At 53.5% G+C, this 21,920-nt stretch overlaps 1 protein-coding gene across 3 annotated transcripts in view; it reads left to right on the top strand.

Annotated features, from left to right (window-relative positions):
- Positions 1-388: 388 nt before the first annotated feature.
- WHRN (whirlin) overlaps positions 389-21,920 on the top strand; it is a 53,622-nt gene continuing 32,090 nt past the window's right edge. The window contains exons 1-2 of one of the 3 annotated variants that reach the window (XM_075772310.1): positions 389-1,124; positions 17,191-17,406. In XM_075772310.1, coding sequence (XP_075628425.1) covers positions 525-1,124; positions 17,191-17,406 — 816 coding nt within the window. In that variant the 5' untranslated portion in view covers positions 389-524. The remainder of the gene's footprint in view (positions 1,125-17,190; positions 17,407-21,920) is intronic. The other 2 variants (XM_075772311.1, XM_075772309.1) reach the window with 2 other exon arrangements.

A 21,920-nucleotide genomic window follows, 5' to 3' on the forward strand; every position in this document is an offset into this window, starting at 1 on the left:
TCCGCCCCCGCGGGAGGCCCGGTGTCAGGCCGAGTGGAAGGGCTTTCTGTGGCCGCCGCCCGCCCTGACCTGCCGTTCCTCCAGCGAAGCAGCTGCCGCCTCACCCCGGGCCCGGCTCCCTGACCGAGGCGGCCGCTGTTACCGCGCGGCTCATCCCTGCGATGAGCTGCGCGCCGGCCTCAGCCCCCTGCGGTCCCGGGGGCTGGTCCCGCCCCGTCAAACCGGTACCCCCTCCCCGGCGGTGGGGCGCGGTAATGAGCGGCCGCGCTAATTGCTGCTCCCGCGGGGGCGGGGCGCTGGGGCGGGGCGGGGGTGGGGGGGGGGGCGCGGTCCCGCCGCCGGGGCCGCTCTGTATAACCCGTCTCCCGGCAACGGCGGGCACGTCACTTCCTGGGGAGCCGCCGCGAGGTGCCGGCGAGCGCGCGTGCAGGTGGAGTGGCGCGTGCGGCGCCGGTCGGAGGCGGCGGGGTCCGGAGCGGGTCGGTCCGGGTCGGTCCGGGTCGGTCCTGGCCGGCGCGGCCGCCATGAGCGCGGAGCTGGACGGCGTGTCGGTGCGCTCCTCCTCCTCCTCGTCGGGCTCGCTGGGCTCGGCGGCGGGGCCGGTTCCGCGGCCGCTGTCGGCCAACGTGCGGCGGCTGCACCAGGCGCTGACGGCGCTGCTGAGCGAGGCGGAGCGGGAGCGTTTCATCCTCTGCCTCAACGCCTACCACGGCCGCCGCAACGTCTGCGACCTGGTACGCTCCCTCCGCGCCCTCCTCGACGGGCCCCGCCGCCGGCAGCTCCTGCCGCTGCTCCGCCTCGTCCTGCCGCGCTCCGACCAGCTCCTCTTCGACCAATACACGGCCGAGGGGCCCTACCTGCCGCCGCCCGGCCGCCCCCCGCCGGCCCCCGTCCCGCCGCCGGTGGTCCCCGGCGAGCTGCGGCAGGTGACCCTGCGGCGGAGCAAGGCCCACGAGGGCCTGGGCTTCAGCATCCGCGGCGGGGCCGAGCACGGCGTCGGGATCTACGTGTCCCTGGTGGAACCGGGCTCCCTGGCCGAGCGGGAGGGGCTGCGCGTCGGCGACCAGATCCTGGGTGTCAACGGCAAGTCCTTGGACAGGGTGACCCACGCCGAGGCCGTCAAGGTAAGGCGGCTCCGGACCGGGCTGCGGCTGCTGTGCCCGTCCCGTCCCGGCGTTTGGCCGCCGTGCGCCCCGTCCCGCCTCCTCCCCGCCGTCCCGGGCTCCGCTTCATCCCCGGAGCCGGCGGGGGTGTGTACGTGTGTGTGTGTGTGCGTGTGTCCCCGGTGCCTCCCCCCCACCCCGGGCGGTGTGGCTGTGCGCCCCGTCCTGCTTCACCCCCTCCGGTTCTGGTCGCTGCTCCATCCCGCTTCACCCGGTGGGACGGGAGCCCCTGGGTCCCCGTCTCCGGGACGCGGCGGTGGTGATGGTGGGGGGGGGAGGAACCTGCAGCCCCGTCGCTGCGCGGAGCCGAGCGGCTCCGGGTTTGCATCGCGCCGGAGGTACCGGGCTCGTCCCGCCGGCTAACGGGCACCGGCAGCGTGTGAAGCCGAGCCGGAAAGTTTACAGCGACCAGTAACGGTGCCCGGCGGCACCGGCGGTGGGGGGCGGCCGGGGTCAGCCTGGCAGCGGCCGCAGTTCTTGACGCGGCAGGTTCGTTCCCCCCGGGCCAAGCGATACTTTATTTTTCATTCCAACGTCTCTGAAACGTAGCGATGCTGCTGGCGGCTTTCTTACAGTCGAGGAGGCTTGTGGAACTTGGAAAGCTGCTTGAGCCGGGTTTTAAAGCGTGTGCTTTAGCCGCTACGCCGTGTTTTCTCCTCCCAAAGGTGGAGAAACTGAGGCACGGAGGAGCAGAACACCGCTCCCCCCTCCCCAGGACTGCCTGGTGCCCAGAGCAGATCCCAGATCCCCGCTGGCTGTCTCAGGGCAGAAGGAGAACAGTTACACAACTGAAGTGCCCCCGGCTCTTCCCGCAGCGCGTTTCCGTGCGCCCCGGAGACCTGTTGTACACGACAGCTGGGGTGCTACCGATTAAAGCTTTCACGGAAGGCTGGGGGGGGAGCTCCATAAACTGTGGGGTTTTCACCTGCAGCTGACTGTTTGGAGGCAAAAATCCACGTTTGACTGATCCAGATCACTCACAGATACGATCTGGTGGCTGGGGGGCTCAGCTCAGGGGGTTCCCGCGGCACAGCAGTGCCAGGCACAAACCTCTTGAGCTGGAGAATTGAATTTTAGGGCCGCAGTTTGTAGGCAGCGCGCAGAGAGCAGGAATCTGGGGTGACGAGACTGTTTTGCAGCTGTTTGTGCTTTAATTCTTCCATAATAAGCTAAAGCACTTCTGTCGGCAGCCCGCTTCATGTGGTGCGTTCTTCCGACGGCGCATTAATCTTGCGTGGCTTTGAAGAGCATCTTCACAGCCAACCTGCGTGCTCCCTGCCCCGTCTTTAAATCTGTGCCCCAGGCGAGGACACGTCTTCCAGGCTGGAAGTGAGTTCCCAGCGGTCTTGAGATGAGAGGAAAGATTTGTAGGAATTCTTTTGTTGTTGTTGTTCCTAATGACAGGACAGCAATGGTGTAAGCTTTCTGAAGTTAGTCTGCAATTTTGTGCCCTGAAGATTGTAAAAAAAAAAACACCCCAAACCCTCTATTTTTGGCTGCAGCGTTGGGATGGGTAGAAACCAGGTGTCTCTGGTCTGTTAAATGACTTCATCTCTAATTCAGCCCACTCTGCTGGGTAGTTCGCATCGCTTTCTGTTTGTTCTCTAATATAATGTACGTGATGTCTTTTAGACACTGTTAATATTGAGTGAAACTAAGCGCTTCCTGCACAGAAATAATTCCTGTAGGATGCGGTTTGCCAAGGGGGTGTTCTGTGACAAGAGCTATGTTTTGCTAATGTGATCTTGATAGGAAAAAGAAGCCTGGAAATGGTCTGTTCGTGAGATGAACTTCTTTAAACAACAGCTTCATCGCTCACCCAGCTGTGCTGGAGTCTTCTGGACCTCCTGCACTCATGTCATGTCTGGGAAGGGTTTAGGACCCGCGTAGCAGTGGTGGAAACATCTTCCTGGGGAAGAGTCGCAGGGTGATTTACAGTACAGCTGTAATAATTCCTTTGGAGGTTTTAAAATTAAGCGAGTGCTCATTTGTCCTTGCATGCTGTATTTGGGAGGGGGGGGAATGAAGAGTGGGTAGCGTTCAGCGATGCCGAAGGGCGGTCTTTGGAGGATTTCCCTGGGGTTAAGATACAAACGCTTCAGCCTGATGTTTTGGATGTCGTGCAGGGTGTCAGAGCTGCAGGGATGAGAGGTGGTGATGTACGGGGTGGGCTCACCCTGGGTTCTCTGCTTCCCCTTGAACCCTGGGATCTCGGGCTCAGCCTGGGTGTAAATGTTAACAGCTCTGCAGGGGCCTCTGCCCGTGGTCTGGTCCGCTCGAGCGGAGCAAACCTCACTGCGTCCTGCCGCCTCGCTGATGGCTGTTGGTCTGCTCTGTAGTGGAACAGGGGAGAGAGAAACGGTGGAAGAACAGGCTTGTACCAGAGCTGGGTTTGGTCCTGGAATTTGTGCATACGCTGTACTCGGGATCAAATGCAGAGAGGGGGAAAAGGTGAGCAGAGAGGGGCTTTCTTAGTACAAAACCACGGCTGCGTAGCTCGATCTCCCAAACGCTGTCCGCCCGCTTTAGGCAAGTAGACGTGAACTCCCTCTCCGGCAGAAGCTGTCTGATTAACGCACAGCTCCCGTTCCTGCGTGCGGAGCGATGCTCTGGCTCTCCATCTGCCTGAGGAGGAGCACGTTCCCGTGCTGCGCGTCCATCTTGACTGTCCTGCAGCGAGAAACTGTCTGTCTAGGACAGCGTTGTTATTCATAATATGCAGAACGTGGTGTTTGCGAGGGAAGTTGTCAAAGCTCATTCTTCAGGGCATAAGACGTTTGCAGAGATCAGGAGGGCTCTTGCACTGCTGGCTTGGCTTGCTCCCAGGCACGGCGCTCGCTCAGGGGTGAGCGTGATCAAACTTACTGAACCAGAAATCAACTTTCTGTCTGCCGGGGTGCTCAGAGAAGCCCAGCTGTGAATACGAGCAGCGAGGCAGCTCTTCAGATGGAGCAGTGAATAAATACGTAGCCTTAACTTGTTTGTGCAGTCTTGTAAGAGCATTCACGCAGGAGTTACTGCATTCATTTTAGGAGCTGTGATAGCTCAGTTGTCTCCTTTTTGTGCATATCTGGCCATGCAGGAGTATCCCGACTGTTTCCAGCACCCTTTGCTAGGAATGGAGAGGCACTCTCTGTAGGGTAGGAGAAATTTCTGTCTTCTGCCTTGTTTTTTCCGGCGTTGCTCAGAGCCGTGACGTACCAAAAGCAGAATCGTGGCACCAAATGAAAACTGCCGTGACGCTGGGCAAAGAGGACATAAGTACTGAGCTGCATGGTGTCCCAGCTGAGAACTGCCTGGTGGCCTGTGACCGGTGCAATGGGATTTGGAGATATTCTAGTGTAAATTAGATAAAAAGTTGGATTCTGACTTAAATGACAAGATTACTTAAGCACTCCAAATCAATTCACTTAATGACCAGCTGCTTAACCTTTATGTGAGTAGTGGTGTTTTATGCCTTGTCTGCTTCATGCTCTCTGTTTCATCCAAATCAAAATTAAATGACTCCATTACAATTATAGCTCTATCATTCCAGCATTCAAGAGTGCACTTTAGCGAAAGATCACTGTAATTTGAATTATGGTGTAAGTGGAGAAGTTTGTATTGTCTGTCATATTTTTAGAGCTCATTTGGCTTTCATCAGCGTTGCTTTATAGTACACGGTTGATATTGTAGTAGTCGTGCTGAAAGTTTGTATTGATAAGCCATAATATTTTGTCCAGAGTAATTATAATAGAGGTGATTGTGGGTTTTGACTATCAAACCATTACACAGGAAGGAATTTCCCCTCTGCTCTGGGGCTTGCATTAAACTTGCACGCCCTTTCTCCCCTACCCCTTACTTCTGTTGCTTTGCAGTAGGTTTTTACATCCTTTAAATCATTTAGGGAGGAAGGGCACCAGAGAAAGTGTGAAGTATCATGACTGATGGATTGTTCCTGATTAAGGATTTGGCTTAACGAGCTACAGCAGCCTCAAAAGAGCTGCACAGATTCCACCATTTGCCTTGCTGTGTCTCTGTTTATTCTGGGCAAATCCGGATGAGCTTGATCAAAAGAACCAAAACTAGACTAATTTGTATGCGGTGGTCTTAGGGAGCACGTTTCTTCCATCTTGGTGTAAGTCTGTGGTAGCTTTGCCAAAGTCAGCAGACTCACATCGGGTTTGTTCTGAAGGAATAAGCTACTGGCGTAGTTTGAGTTTCCTGTCTTGGGCTCTTCAGGTGGCTTTGGAGAGAAGCTGCAGGCGCGGTGGGGCCGGGAGAAGGCTTGTGATGAGGCAGATCTCTTATGGACAAGGCAAAGGTCTCCAGAAGGCAGCGTCGGGCTCCGTTCCCTGCGATGGAGGGGGCATCGCCATCGCCAGCCACCGCGGGCTCTCCGCTCAGGCGGAGGTTTTCACTCCTTCCAAACCAGCAGCCTTTCCATCGCCTCCTCTGATAGTGTCAAGTGGGCATTTAAAAATAATTGAAAGGAGATTAAAATTCTTTTTCTCTTCTATTCATTTGGACTTTCATGATGGCAAAGAAGGTGATCTCTTCAGAGACGGTAACGTTTCGTACGAGGTAGAAAGGGCTCCAGCCGCCTGTGCTCTGGGCGCTAGTGGTATTGCGAAAAGACGGCCGAGAAATGACAGAAGAGACATGCAGCCCTGAGCCTTGGAAGCATATTTAGAGCAATTTTACCTTCTGGGCAGCTTACAAGAAAGCAAATCTCATTGCACTCTTCCTTGTGATGCCCAATTAATTGATTATCATTATCTGAGACTGCTTATTTGCTGTAGTCGGTAATCACTGCTGTACTGTACAGGCATTGTAACAGCTAGGGGGAATGAATGCAGCTTGGTTTCTTTGGTTGGTTTTTAACCCTTCCAGGTACTTGATCTTGTGGACCATCGCACGCAGTCGTGGTTGGGATGAACGGGGAGTGAAAGCAATACGTGGATCCCCTGATTCTCTAAAGATACCAGGCTTGTTCCTTTAAATGCCTGCTTGCTTGTCTCTGTATTTTTAGAAGTCACGGACTGATCCGGAGGCTAGAAACCTCTCCCCTTCCCAAGGGGTCTCAGGTAGCTGAAGCATGGAAAAGAAGGATGTGACTAGTATCTACCTCAATAGTTACAGCAGTAAACTATTCCTTAGTCTCTGGGTTTGGTTAGAAACAAACAAACCACAAACAAAACAACAAAACCTGACAAGAACTGCACAGGAAAAAGCACCTACAGCTTAAAACGCAGGTGCTGTGCAATGCCACAGGCTTCTGCTCTGTCCTGCGGTTTCCATTTTAACTTCTGTAGCCAGCTGAGCTCAGAGGGAGAGGGTGGGAAGTGTAACGTCACCGGGATCTGTCCCTAGGAAAAACGGGGAGGGTCGCTCTTGGACATCTGCATTTTAAATCCCTTCTAATGCTCCTTAAAGGGAAGGGCTCGCGGCAGTGACAGAGCGTAGATCTGGCAAGTGATGTTCTTGGTGCGCGGGTCATCAGGACCTCACCTGGTACTGAGAGCCTGACTGCGGGCTGAGCGGCGACACTCCATTGTCACTGCGAGCTAATCGGAGCCGATCAAATTAATACCACGTGTAATTTGGCAAGGGGTGACCTTGGAGGTACAGAGAGCATCTGTGGGAATGGGGGTGTTCCGGCTGTTGCCCTGGAGTTAGGAGTAGGTTCTATGTGCTGCTCTGCCACTGACTTCCCTCAGTGGGCAAGTTACTTAGTCATCTGTTTCCCTTCATTACACCAGCAAATCGCAATCAGCCCTAATGAAATCAAACGACGTTATACTGATACGAAAGATTAGAATGAAGTCCTTAATCTCTCCTCTCCTCATAATACAAGGATGATAGTACTTGGCGTGGGTATTGGCTTGTTCGTCGGGGTAGTATTGTTAGGGCATCCTTGAGTTCTTGGAGCATAAATGTTATTGAGTGGGCTTCTTGTAAATAAACAATTTTGTCTCAGTAGAGAAATTGATAAGATAACCCCAAGGATAAAATCCTGTCTTTCCTTCCAGTGTCCATTAGAAGAAAACAAAAGCATTAGTGTGCAGCATAGCTGGTGAGTTGAAATATCTTTTACTCAGTTCTTCTGTCCTCAGGGAAGATGATGGATTTTCTTGACACTTTCCTCAATGCCGTGTCTGCTCGGAGAATTATTTGGCTCTAAATCCCCTCTCCTAAACTGACAATGCAGCTGCTAAAATGATTTGGCTTAGTTTCTTTTGACTGGGTGCTCTGTGAATTTTCCCTGTTGCAGACCACCAAGTGCTTAATAAATACAGGTGAAGCAGGGACCTGGGCAGCCTGGAGCAACTCCGTTCCTGCCAGCTTCTTGTTGCCGGACTCAGAAACCGCGTCCGAGACTCTCGGGGTAGGATGTACTGGTGGGGAAGGCTGGAAGGGTCTCTGCTTCGTGCAGGCGCTGGCTGGGTGTCCTTGGTGCTCAGTCATGTCTAGGTGATCTCCTCACATTGATTCTTTCAAAGTTGGGTTTTTTTCCATCAAGTAACTAACCATATCTAGACGATATGGTTTGGTGGTGGTTCTCATGATGTTTTTCAGCATTGTTTGGTGTGACGTGGAAAGCCAAGAGGAAGTGGGGGGTAATGTATTGCTCTAGATTCCCCTCACGCACCCCAGAAAGCACCCGGACAGCTTTCCAGGCTTGCATTGAAATACAGCGTTGTTCTTCTGCTCTTTTTAAAACTGTCCTGGACTTGCCTGAGGGATACACCGGGCAGTGACCAGCTTTGAGGGGCTGGGGTGTGACAGAGCTGTTGCCTTGAAGCGGGGATGAGGGGAGTCAGCCCTCGGAGGGGTTAGGGAGAAGGCCCTGGAGCTAGGATTTCGTTTGACCTTTCCAGGTGAAAGGGACTGGGCTTCCTGATGCCTTGGGGCTAAATGTGTGCAATCACCATAATTATGCAGCAATTTGCATGCATTTGCATAAGTGCCACTACATGAAAGCCGAACTGCTGTCACCTTTGCCTTGGGAGAGGGGGAGAGGTTGGACTGTATCTCCTGTAATTCCCATTTATCTTCCTCCCAGGGAGGCTGCTTCGCGCCCTCCATCCCCTGCGCTGCACTACCCACCGCTTGCCTCTCTGGCTCCTCTCCCCCAGCCCTCCACCTGGAGTGTCTCCGCTTCCCGTCATCCCTCCTCCTCCTCCCCTCTCTCTCCCCACCTGCCTCTGTGTCACCTTTTTCTGGTACCAGTTTTCTTCGTTCCTGCCTGCCCCGGCCGTGCGTCCTCCCCGCGCGGGGACGAGCCGTTTGCATACGTCACTGCCGACGAGGCTCCCGGTTCCTCTGCACGGGAGCAGTTCCCTGGTTGTCAGGCAAGATGGGGAGCAGATACGCTTGATCCAAAGCATCTTTACTGCGGTCTGGGGCAGGGGACAATCTCTCCGTATGCATTTTTACGGCATCTGGCAAAGGTGGCCTTAACCAAGGTGCATAGTGGGAGCCGTAACAGCTTTATACTTGTCCTGCCTGCAGAGGATCCCTGGAGCAAACTTCTGGGGACAGGCAGGTGGTGCCTCTGCCTGTTGTCTTCTGCTCTGTCCTTTCTGCTGGCAGAGAAACCACTTAGCTGATGGAGCTCGACCAACCTCCCTGTAGAAGGTCTCGCAGCCCCCTTGCCTCCATCGTGGACACGGGGAGCCTCATCGTTCCCCCTGGCACCGCGATGCTTTTGCTCAGTCTAGCTGAACCCACGAGCTTAAAACTACCTGGGTCCAGCAGGAACCCCGCAGGATAGCGCGGGAAGCAGTGGCTAGACAAACTTCTGCAAATTGTTCCCTGCATGGGTGCTGGAGCATGCTGTAAAAGCTCGCTCTGCCTCCCTCCTGTGGTATCTCTGCATTTCTTTCCCCTTCGCAGCTTTATTTTCAAGTCCGTGCCTTACTTTTTTGGGACTTGGCGCAAAATTGCGTGGTACTTCAATGATTGATAACCTCCGTACCGACCTTTGTGGTTTGCAAACGGGGCGAGCGCTTGGCTGCCCATTATCTGAGCAGCCCAAGAAGCCAAACAGCTCTGGCAAGTCTATTATTGCCGGAAGAAAACAGCTTGCGTCTGTAGCAAGGGGGAGGATGGCTCATATTTAATGCTTCTTGTATCAAACTGTGATCTACCCACTAACGGAATGAATTGGAATAGATTGCTCATTTCATTAGCGGCAAAGGTAAGTGAGTGGGCTGTATCCGTACGACATGCATATTTTATTCAAGCTGCCAGAAGAATACTGGTGATTAATTGCCATTGATTTGACATCTGTGTTCCTACTGGGGGAATTTTTGAAGGCCTGGAAGATGCTTTTACACAGCCTTCAACCTTTTGACGCCCTCCAGGTGGAAAGAACAAGGGGAAAATTCTGAAGGCGGGAGAGGAAAGCCTCCAGTAATGCAAGACGTGCCCGGCAAGAGTGGCCCAGCACAGATGGGTTTCGGGAAGGGGGGCAGCTGTCAGTCCAGATCTCAGCAAAGAACATGCTGCGTTGGGCGTTGCTTTGGGGTTTGGTTTTTTTAAGAGGTAATAACTGTGGGTACATGGGATGTGCATTTCCTTTTTTTTTTTTATTATTTTAAGCAATCTACTTCACTCTCAAAGGGCTTGATAGGTAATTAAATAGTGTGTTGTCAGGAGATCAGTGGCCTTATGGAATCGATCTGCCCTTCTCTCTGGCACTTGCTGCTTCTAATAATATTTCTAGGCAATTGGTGACTGTTTCCCTGCTAAATGTTTTGGCATTGATCCCCAGATTCAACTAAATTATTTCCTTAAGCTTGTCTTGTAGCAGGTGTGCTTGTACACTGTGGTGCCAGTGTTAAACCTTTCGTACCACGGTCTTCAAACGCATTATAGGTGGGGTAAAGCCAAATTTTATCTTGAGTCTGGAGCAAAACACGGCAGCACTCAACAACGTGTAGCAAGTCCCTGAAATGGCTTGAGGAAGGAAATGGAGATGCAGTTTGCACTGCCTGATGCTGCAGAGGGGATTAAGGAGGTGGAATTATTTTATTTAATGGTCCACTGCAGATGGGTTCGGTTCAGTATGCCCATCAAATAACGTGCTTTCCCAGAGAGCTTGCAGGCTGAATATACGCTGTTGCTTTTGGGGTGGTATCTCCACAATCACTGAACGCAAGACAACTTGCCTGTCCATAACGAAGAAGTTCTCTGTTGCATTATTCCCATCCAGAGCTTATCCTTTTTCTGTGTCGGTCCCTTACTTTTTCTAGATGAAAATTGTGGCCTGAAGAGCTTTTCCTTCTGTCCCAGGGAATTGGGGTGACCTGCTTCACGGGAAGTGTATTGTCGCGTGGGCTGGTGGTGTTTTATCAGTAGGCCTGACAGCAAAATCGAGGTCGGTGGACTCGTGCCAGCTTGCCGGTGGTGTGACACTTCACTGGGAGCGGGGAAAGGCAAAACGCTAAACGTTCAAGCAGCAGCTAGGCTGCCAGGCACAGGGACCTGCAGCCTGGAGGAGGAGCAGGGTACAGTGGTGGGAACCTGTCAGGACCCCCCCCCACTGCCAAGGGCTCACTGCAGCTGGCCAAAATTTCCTGCTCGGATGGGTGTTGGGACCTTCTGCAAACGCGTTCCAGGAGGCAAGGGTAGATGCACAGTGTGGGAGAAGCCGTTGTGATAGGGCTGGAAAATAAAAATTCCTGCCGATTGCTTGATGTTCAGGTAGACCAGCTGGAAAATGGGTCCTGCCCTCTGCTGTAGATATGGTCCCTGCTGGCCAAAATGCCTGTGTGATGGCAGGGAAAGATGTGTTGAAGAAGCTGCCTGCGTGGGTCCCTGCTCTCTCAGCAATGAGCACCTCTGATCTCCAGATTGTCAGTTAGCTCTTCACCAGCCCTGAGAAATTAAATTAAAATGAAAGAGGAGAGAGTCGTCCTGCTTGCTGGGAGAGCTGGCAGATGTGAGGAGTCTTAGGGCTGGGTCTGCCCTTGGATACTGGTCTGAATCTGCCCATCCAGGACTGGTCCCACCCATGTCCTGCGGGTCCCAGCTGGCTTAGCAGGGGGAGGTGGAGCCCAGTGGTCCCGGCAGTGCAGAGCTCCAGCCAGGGGCTGTATCTGGGCTCTGGCCGTCAGCACGGTCTGCCCAGGCTGCTCCCGGGGTATGCCAGGACTCCTCTCCACGCTGTGGCCCTGGAGAACAAGGCTCTCTGCTCTTGCTGAGGAGGGGACTAAGGCGAGCGGAGCTGGCTCTGGTGAGCAGCAGTGGCTGTTGTGTTCTCCCATGCCCTGACATTGACCACCTCCTCTCCCTGTGATGAAGAGCTTTGTTGCTGCATCCTTGGCTTGGAAACCTTCCATCCTGCCCGAGCTGCTGAGTCGCCTGTTTGTAATGCAGTTGTCATTGTCCCCTAGCACCGGTGTGTCCCCAAGGGCTTGCAGAGACGCCCATCACCTCTCAGCTCAGCCCATTAGCCTTTGCTCTTGCCTCCTTAATGATTTCCATTTTTGCAGCACCTCTACACTCAAAGCACTTTCTTTTATTAGAGGCAAGATTTCCACCTCAGTTCTCCTTCTGAAGCGGTTTCCTTGGGTACTCAACGCCCAGCTACAGCTGCACACTGAATTGGAGAGGAGCTGTGCTGCGAGAAGCGCTCTGCAGCCCTCTGGCTTAGCCAGGCCCAGCTTTGGTCCTGTTGTAAAGCAGGTGGTAAGATCCTGGCCCAGTGGTAGTGCAGCAGGAGGCTGCACCTCATTACTTTAGTAGCAGGCACAAATGGCCCCATTAAATCTACTCTTTATCCCAATCCTGTAGCAATAAAAATTGTCAGGACCAAGATGGTGTTAAGAAATTTATGGCAAATGCTCCACTATGGTGGTCGCTTGGATTCCTCATGGGAGCTGGTGTTGGGGCTAGAGCATCCTTTCGAGGGAGGCTTCTCCCAGAGCACTTCATAATGGACCTGAAGAACAGCTGGCAGGAGAGTCATTATCATGTGCTGCTAACTTTCCAAAGGTGCTGGATGATCATGCTCAGTGGATGAGAAAATTACCTGCAAAACTTCTTTGGGATGTCAAATCAACCTTGTCTGCTCCAGACTCTGAAAGCTGCTGAGAGCCTGATGGAAATGTGTATTAGCAGAACCGAAGGGATGAAATGGGGAGGAGCTGCCGAGGGCACCTGTGTCTCATGTGCCCCAAGCTGGGTGTGAGGAAGACCCAGGAAGGCTGTCTTCTGTGCCTGGGTGGAAAAAGCAGATGAACCAGCTTGGAAGGGACTCGCTGTTGGGGTTGCCTCAGCATTCTTTCCAAAAGCAGATGATTTCTCAGCCTCAGTGCAGGGAAACTGAGGCACTGAAAAATGGGAAGATACTATGGCAGGAGTCAGTGGCAGGATCTGTAACAGCTGGAGGTTTGTGGTTCCTGCTCTGAAGGCTGCACCCTGTCAAAGCCCAGGGATGGTAAACAGAAGAAGCCAGCGGCGGCTGATGGCTTTGCTGGCGTGGCAGCTGTGCTGGGGATCCCAAGGGCTGACCTGTAGGCTTTTGGGAGCTGGGTGGGGACAGGTGGTAAGCCCCTCAGGTCAGGGTGGCGTTGGTTTTCCATGTATGATGGGAACAGGCCTCAGTGGAACCGGTGAGTCAAAGGCTGTGCAGTGCAGAGACGGTCCCTTTCCATGGGCTGCTGACCCAGCGTGTCCCTGCCAGATGACTGCACTGCTCCCAGGAATGAATGGCCTGCTCCCAGCCGGTCCTGTTCCAGAGGTCTTCTCTATACCACCGGGACCACCGGTTTTCCTCTTTCCCCCATGAGTAACAGACTTCATCTCCCCAGCTATCAGGAGGGGTACTCTTGCAAACCAGAAGATGAACAGATGCATCAGCCTCGGTAAAGCCAGGGGGGAAAAAACCCCCGAGAGGGAAGTGCAGTGTTTCTTCCCATGCAGGGAAATGGACAGTAGCTCTGTCACTTGGAGCTCACCAAAGCAGTTGATAGGGATTTCTGTCTCCGTTTGGATGTCTGATGGAAGCTTCTCCTGTTTGGCTCGCCTGATGCCTCATCACGCCACAGCTCTGCATGCCAAGTGCTTTGTTAAAGTCTAGTTCAGTGTGTGGATGTACAAAGGTTTTACAGGGCTGTGCCAGATCTCGTTCCCGTGCCTTCTGTGCTTCGTTACGGAGCACGTGTGGATCTGTTATCCGCGGGAAAACACTGCTTCTCTTCTCATCTCCTGTCATAGCTCTGCCAGCTTTAGTTTAAATAGCTGGTAGCTGCCTAGTGAACGAAGGAAGCTCGGATGTTTGAACAAAACTGACTTGAGTGCTCCCCGGGTTGGGGAGGCGGTTTGTGGTGACTGTCCTGTGAGTTTGACAAGACTGCGGTGGCCAGAGGGAGGACACGGGTGGTGCTGAGCAAGCCTCAGCCTCCGACTCTCGTGCTGGGCTTCTTCCTCAGGCAGGAGCTGTACTCTGGCTTACTGGAGCAGACGTGCTTCTAGTGGAGGTTAAACACAGAGATTCTTTGGGCTATTTGTGCTTGCAGCTGAAGGATTTACCTTCTGAGCTGATACAAACCCAGGCTTATGTTAAAATTAATAGAAATAAATAATATCTTCAAATTGATGCAAGCTCTTATAAATAGGCTGGGATTACAAATAATTTAGCTTACAAATGTGCCTCACTAGTTGAATTTCAGACCTTTGCTTAAGCATGTTCTAGGCAGAGGCTTAAATGTTTGCTCATTTAAGCACATGCCTGAAGGCCATGTTGAATCAGGGCTGTGGGAGACTGTCTTCTAGGGGGAAAAAAAAAAAAAATCAGCTGATTAACCCTTTTAAATGGTCCCATAGTGTTGCTGTGTCCAGTCAAACAGCTACTGCTTTTTACCTGTGTGTGTGTCTCCGTGGTGCCTGCAATGGTGTGTTATAGATCTTGCGTGTGGTATATACATCTGCATGCCACTATACACGTGTGTTCTGTGCGGTTTGGGGATGGCCTCTAGCTCTTCTACCAGCTCATGGTTGGGTGAAGGGTTTGCTGATGTCATGGCCCTTCGTTCTGTCATGGGTTGTAAAGCCGATGAGGAGTTTAACTGGAAAGGATGGCAGCTGTACGGAAGGTGCGTGTGGTGGCGGGGGCCATCTGCTGCAGGCTGAATCAGGTGGGGCAGGGTGGGAGCAGACAGGGCTGAGGTGTAGCCTGACTTTTAGAAAAAGAAAAAAACGGCAGGTTGGAGTTGCAGTGGGAAGCATGGAGACTCAGCCACACGCCCGGGCAGTGTCACCGAGTAGATGTGACACCATGCCGAGAGAGAGGGGCTCTCGCCAGCTTTCTCGGGGGTTTGTGGGGTCACCTTGGACGAGGTGTTTCCTGCCTTGCTTCTCCCCTTTCTGCCTGCTCTTTCACACTGGTGTTTCTTGAGGCAAGCACCATCCCTTTGAGTGTGTTTAGCACCTAGCACTAGGGCAAGTAACTGGAATCCTCGCCTACTGAGGTCAATGCCACTGGCTTACCGTCGTTGAGCTGCAGGGATGGTCCCACTCTGCCTCACAGCAGTAAGGTAAGTCCTTTGTGGGTGCTACTGTGGTCACCCAAAAGGTGCAGTCACTTTCCAGTGCAGGTGGCTTGGAGGGCAGCAGAGCTGTGTCCTGAAGGGCTCCTAAGCGTAGGGAAAGCCCCTGGTGGGATGCCATTGCAGTCCTGCGCTAGCTTTTCGGTAGGCATTAGTGTTGGGGGACGAAGACTGTGCTGGGCAGGAGACTGCTTCACTCACCGAGTCCTTGAGAAGCCTCAGTAAATGTATAAAGGACTAGACAGTGTCACCAGCCTGCCTGCTGCTGGGAGAGACCGTCACCAGCAACGTCCCGATGGGCACCACCAGCTTCCGTTCGCTCCCTCCACTCATGTCTCCTCTTGTGCTGAGGCTGCCGTGGAGCCCTGGCCCAGCCTGCTGCCTCGAGCCAGACGGCCGCTTTCCTCACCTCCCGGCTCTCTGCTGTCACCTTCATGCATAAAACATCTCCCTGTTGACTGCGATCCCATCTTCTGGTGGCCTTGTCAAGGGAGCTGTAGGGGGGACATAAAAAGCCCCTTGTAAATCTTTGGCCTCTCATCTCTGGAAATTTTACTGTGCTTCCAGAGAGCAGCTCTGCTGCAGGCCCTGCTCTTTCAGGGGATGACATTCAGCTGAGGCGCTCTGCCTGCTGCCAGCCTTCGGCAACAACCGCTGCCCCATCCTCAGGACGGGCTGCGAACGCTCGCTGGCGCGGAGCTGGGGACCCTGCCTGCACTTGCTCGCTTCTCCTCTGCCTGGTGTCTCTCCTGTGTGGTGGCAACCCCAGAGGGTTATCTTCAGATCCCCCTCCCCTGCCAGGATGGGTGCTCTGAGGAAGGGAGGAAATGGGATCCCTGCATGCGTCCCAGAGAGACCCTCATGGGAACGGGGTGACAGTGAGTGCAGGGAGAAGGAGGTTCTGGGGGGGCTGTACCCCATCTCATAGCGGTCACTCTGCACTGGTAGCTCTAGAGTAGATGAGAAGTCTCCCTGGCACCCCCACTCATTGCTGTGGAGGTCAGATCATCCTGAGCCTGTCTGCGTGGGAGCTTATGAGGGGCCTTTGGGTTGGGAAGCTGAACTGTGCCTGGAGGATGGGTGGGCCCCTGCGCCGTGGTGCCCGTTCGGGAAGAGTGTCCCAGGGTGGGCAGCAGGCTCAAATAATCCAGTGAGACTTGGGCAGGTGGTAGCAAGGCTGAAGCGAGGTGAGCACCTCTGCCAGCCAGGCTGGGCTCCGTGTGCTCGCAGGGAGAGAAGAAATGCAGCAGGAGATGTGTTTGAGGGACCGGAGGGGCTAAGGGGATGGGGTATGGAGTTAGTGTGCAGCCCAGGACATGGAAGTGCTCTTCAGTTGCTCTGATGGGGCTGTTGGTTTTGCAGTCCTCGTTTAAGCTCTCCGGGCACGTGATGACCTTGGGAGCATGTGACAAAATTGCAGCCAAATTGCTGTATGTGATGGAGGTGCTGAACTGGGAATTGGCAAGCTGGATTCTCTCTGGCTCTGCAGGGAGGGACAGGAGCGTTGCCAGGTCAGAGCTGGGATCCAGCCAGCCCAGTATTACTGATGATATTACTCTTTACCGAAGAGCTGCCTGTATTAGTTCTTCCCGGTCATGAGCTTTGCTCAACAGCTTCTCTGCTCAGTGGGAAGAAGAGACCTTGCAGGAGTAGCTCATCAAAAGGACAGATATGTGGGGGGGGGGGGGGAACCCCCAACCCGAAGCACCTCCTTTCTGAGAGCAGATCTGGAGCGTTGATGTTCCTCAGGGCTCAGAAGGGATCAGCACTTAAAGCTGTCCCCGGGGAGAACTCCTATGCTAATTGAAGTTCACTATAAAGCCTATGTCAGCTTCTCACAGTGGAAGCCGGAGAAGCAATTGCAAATGGCCTTATCTGAATCTCAAGGTCATCTTAGTGTATTAAAGGTATTTATTAATTATTGTATTCATTGACTGCTTGTGCTGGGGAGGCAGCTGGTAATGAAATGCCATGGGAGGCTGAATTTCTGGGAGCATCGTTGATGTCCATTGAAGGCATCAAGAGCCTTTCCAATGGCAGAGTTTGGGGCTGAGCTGAGGGGACCAACAGTGCCGCTTGCCTCCAGCGCTGATCCCTGTCCTGCTCTGGCTCCTCTCCAAAGCTGCAGAAACTGCTCAGTCTCAGGTTCAGCCCACACTGGGGTCCCTCCTGGCATGTCACTACCCACCTTACCTCCTGCACTCTGCTTCACTCTGTTCTTTCCCTGGCCGATGGGGAGAGCGTATTTTCTCTGTCAGCAGCAGCAGCTTTGCCTTTTAATGCTGTTGCTGCTCAGGAGAGAATAGAAAAAATCCAGCTCTTCCATTGGCTTTTTACATAGGTCAGTCATTCAGTTGGTGGTTGCAGTGTAGCTTGAGATCTTTCAACCTCAAGGAAGAGCAAAGCCGTGTCACCCCAGTGTCCTAGGGCAGATTGTCCTTCCCCCTCTGTAGGCATTAACTCCCTCCTCTCCTTGGCTTGTCTTCCAGGTACTGAAAGGCTGCAAGAAGCTGAACCTGTCTGTACATTCGGTGGGACGCATACCTGGGGGCTATGTCACCAACCACATCTACACCTGGGTGGACCCGCAGGGCCGGAGCGTGTCCCCGCCGATGGGCCTGCCGCACCACCAGAACAGCTCCCTCCGCAAGGACAGTGAGAAGAGGAGCCACCTCCAGCTCCTGCAAGAGGGAGATGAGAAGAAGGTGAGTAAGGGGGATCAGTCACAGCCCTGGGGGCCTGTCTGTAGGTGACAACCCTCTTCGTTCCCCTCATGCTTTTTATTGGTGTGATTCTGGGCTCCGTTGGGATAGCCTGTCTGTCTTTATGAAACATTAGATCCTGATTTTCTCCCTTGGTCTGCAGCTTTCCCTCTGTCTCCCTCGAGGAGTCCTGTAGGACGGGATGGATCGGCTTTGTTCCCATTTGACACAACTAACACCTGAGCTGGAGACAAGGCTTTGACCAGATGCAGACTTGTCTGGCGGTGAGGGTCCTGCCAGGAACAACGGCCAACCCAGAAGCTGCTTTTAAGGCTTTTCCCAAAGAGGTTATTGTTTTGGCTGGAGGCCCGCTGCCAGCATGGTCATTGATAGGTGGACGTAGATGTTAGGTTCAGCAGGGTTCATGGATTTGGAGGGCTAGATCTCAGAGTGCTTTACTGCTGCTCTTCACAGGTTTCAGGCCTTTCCTCAAGTGTTTCTGTGGGGCTTTCTTGGGTCCCTTGGCAGTTTTGTCTAAGGTTAAAAAAGAAAACCCACACCAAAAAAACCCCAAACCAATTTTTCTCTTCTAAAAAGGCTCTAAAGTAAACCAGATGATTTTCCTTTTCTGTGTGGGGAAAGGCAGGCTGAGCCAGGAAGGGCAATGTCTGTGTAAAAAGCCCTGGCAAGTGAAAAAGGAGCGGGGAAGCGAATGGCTTTCAGAACGGTGCCCGGGGGAGCTGGTGGTGTCTGGCCAGCACTGGCCGCTCCAGCAGGGCCTGGGTCTCTCTGACAGAAAGGAAAACGTATCGGCACATCTAATTCCCACTCCTCTTCTCTTACTGCGAGCCTGCCCTCCTTTGAAATAAGCCTTATTGTAAGTGAAGCCAGCAGAGGACATTTTCAAGCTGCAGTATCTGATCCTGGGGATTTAGTGTCTCTTCTCCCTCGTGCTTCCCGTGCCCAAACAGGCTTAGAGCCTTGTCGATGCAGAGGAACAGTGCTCAGATGCCCTTGCAGTGAGGCACAGGCTGGAGGGGCAGGCTCTGCTCGCTCTCTGGTGGTGATGGATAGGGAACCTGTTGATCCTTTACAAGCAGGACTTGGTATTGCCTCACCGGCATTCATGGGATATCATAGTACTGTCGTATGAGTGAGCAGGGCACTCGCTTCCCAAAGGCACAAGGTTGCTTGGAGCCATGACATATTTCCATCCCGTTATCCTGAGATCGCCCTGGCTGCCCCCAGCACTTTGATTGTATGCTCAAAATGTCCTCGGCTCCTCCTGGAAAGGATGCGGAGGGATCTGTAAGCTAGAGCCTCCCACCTCAGCCAGAGAGGGGAAAAAAAAATCTAATACAGGATGAGGCAGTTTGCTGATGAAATATTCATGTGGGCCACAAGGGAGAAGGGCCCATTATTTTTACTTTAAGGAGAAGAGAAAAGCAGCCGCCGCTGGCTTTCTGGTGTCCCCCACCCCCTACCACTCAGTGTCACCTTGATACAGCTGGCAGCGACTCTCTGAAGCTGTAGGTAGGTGTTTCTCTGCACGTCGTTCCTTTAGTCTGTGCTGCGTATCGACGTGAAATGCTTAGCAGCCCGCAGCTGTACGCGCCTCTGCCCAGTGCTTGAGCCTCGCGTGGCCCCAGAGAGCCCCTTCCCGTCGTTCCCGAGGGAGATGGGATCGCAGGTGCCCTAGCTGTCTCTGGGCAGCCTGGCTGCTGCGTGGGCTGGCCATCAGACCAAAGAACCCTCCGCTCTGTGCTGCTCCTGGTCCTGAGCTCGTCAGGGTTGGCTCCCAAGGGGTGCACGGGAAAATGAATCCAACTGAACTTTGCAAGTTAAAAGAGCTTTAATTACCCTAGCTTAATCCGCTTTGGAAGGGAATGAAGCCAAGTTGAATGAAGGCCGCGTTAAACTTCGAAGACCGTCCATGCTGGGCTTGGCTGCTGTTGGAAATGCTTGCTCCCAAGGTGTGAGGGGGTCCCACCTCCAAGTTGCCCACTGTGTCACCATTCTAGCTGAGCTAGGCTGCAGGACCTTGGCTTGCAGAAGTGGCTGTCCTTGTTCTGAGCTGTGCTTCCCTGGTGCTCTCGCTGTGATGCCTCTTTGCGGCAGTGCTGCACAGCACTGGGAAGATGTACCAGCCTTGGATGAAATGCCCAGTCTTCATGGCGCTACCAGGTTGCGGCTTGCTGCCTTCAAGACCTTTTGCCCAAGTGTGAGGAGTGGTGAAGAGCCTCGCACTCCACCTGACTCTTCCAAAATCTGAGCTTGTTCTTCCATTCCTTGGTGCTGCTTCACGCAGTCAGACAGCCCTTTGACTTCTGGTAGAGGAGAATCATGCTTTGACCTCAGGGCAGGGGGTGAAGGCCCCTCTGCTGACCTGGGAAGAGCCAGCTACAGTTGCAGGAAATGTTTGAAGCTCACAGAAATAGGTGTGCGAAGAGCTGGTGCGGAGGGCAGCGCTGGCATCACGAGGACAGGCAGTATTCAACCTTTTCCTGGCACCGCTCCTCCGCGGCATGTCAGCAGTGACAGCGGTGGCTCTGCTGTTTCCATCCTGCCCCCCTGTGCCACGCTGGCGTGTACCGTGCTTCTAACAGAACCCATCAGCTGTGTGTTGTTTCAGTCGTGGGATCCCCACGCAGCTCTGCGGGTGGCCCTTAGCTCCCTCTGCTACTCCAGCCTTGACTTCTTCCATCAGACTCCAGTGTGCCTCCTGCCCTGCTGTCACACAGCTCTTGGCACTACCTGGAGGCCTTCTCCTTGCCCTGTTGATGGGTCTCCATCTTTGCTGACCACAAGCATGATGCATTTTTCTCCCTAGCCTGCTGACTCGGTGGTTCAGAAGGATTTTCAGTGGTAGCTGTTAGCACTGATGGGATGCGAAATTGCTCAGAACAGCACCCTGACCCCTCTGCTCCTTGCACTGCCCCGGGCCTGCCTCCAAACCCAGCTCCTCATCACGGTCCTGCTCGTTGGTGTCAATGTGCAAGGCCTGGGATGCCTGTTGTGATAACCTCCACTCCTGAATTCCCATCTGTAAGACCAGCAAAAGAAATTTACTGGATGCTACAACTTTTAAATGACCAAGGCCACCCAGACACTTCTGTATCCAGAGGTGCTTTGCTTTGCCGGCTGATGGGGAAAGAAAGCCCCACCGTGATCAAAGACCGGCTGGCAGCCAGGAGAGCCTGAGCTGCCTGGTAGATTTGAGAGGGGTTATTTGGTGTGACCGCCTGTGTCATCTGTCTGAGCATGTGCTTCAGGGCATGAGTGAGCTGAGTTGCTTTGTCCTGACTTACTGTGCACCATTGAGAGATGACAGCATGTCCCAGAACACAGGAACAGCCTGCCTCTAGTTTTTTCTTTTTATTTCAATGTGTAGATATAGATAGATATATAACTGTTGAAAGTGGAGTTACTCTGTTCACAAATATCATGCAAATAAATGCAACATATCCCTGGTTAATTCAACCCAGTCATCCAGAATTGACAAGTACCCCCCCAGGGCTATTTGATTTCTGGCTGGTTTTACATTCCAAGGGAAGGGCTGGGCATTAGTTGGTTATTTCCCCTGCACTCTCCCCCCCCCCCCCCCCATTTCTAATCGATCTGAATGTCCTGGAATACATACGCGAAAGCTTTCAAACAGACGCTGTTTGGGAAAGTACAGCAGAAATCAGACTTCAGCCCTACAGCAGAAGGCTGAAGAGATGTAAACCAGCAAGTTTAATGCATTGCTGCGGTTCGGTAAGCCTGCAATGCTACAGTACTTAAGGTGATATTTCCAGCTTTTGCAAGGTTAAATTCAAGGTTGGTAGAAGCATCCTACATTCATCAGGGAGCAGAGATATCCCTGTCTGGCTACCTTTCTCTCCAGTTCTGTATGCCTGAAAGGATGGGTTTTGTAGCATAGTTTAACAAGTTTGCTTATCTGTAGGCAGAAGCATTCATTATCAAAAGGTTTGAAATGGAAACCGCTGCTGCTGGCGTGTGTAACCGATCCGTCTGGTGGAGGAGGGATCTGGCGTGTGGCCGCGTACCTGCCTGGAGCGGGCACCCGGATGATGGGGTGAGGGTGTGGGGCAGATGGGCTGGCCTGGTGTGCAGCCGGGGCGGCTGGGCTTGCAGCTGACAGGCCAGCCCGACCTCCTCGGAAAGCTGCGCTGTAGCACAGGTTCAGTGCAGAAGGCAGCCAGTGTTGCTGGCCTAGGGCTGGCACGCTCCTTCCCCTTGGCTTTCTATCGTAACGTTGCATGGACGCTGGGATTCCTTCGCTGTCTGCTGTGGAAGGAGCCATTAGAGGGCTTTGGGAAGTTACTGGTGGGCTGTCTGCTGGCTTTGCTTTCACCATCCTGTTCCAGTCAGTGGTTCTGAGCCAAAATCCACCTTGCTCCAATAGTCAGAGGCTATTCTCTGTGGATGAGCAGGCGGTGAATGCTGAGGTCTGGGCCAGTTAGTCAGTGTAGACCTGACCTAACATGAATGATATCTCATGAGAAGGCCCAAGA

Source organism: Balearica regulorum, chromosome 20 (genome assembly GCF_011004875.1).
Source record: "Balearica regulorum gibbericeps isolate bBalReg1 chromosome 20, bBalReg1.pri, whole genome shotgun sequence".
NCBI lineage: Eukaryota > Metazoa > Chordata > Aves > Gruiformes > Gruidae > Balearica > Balearica regulorum.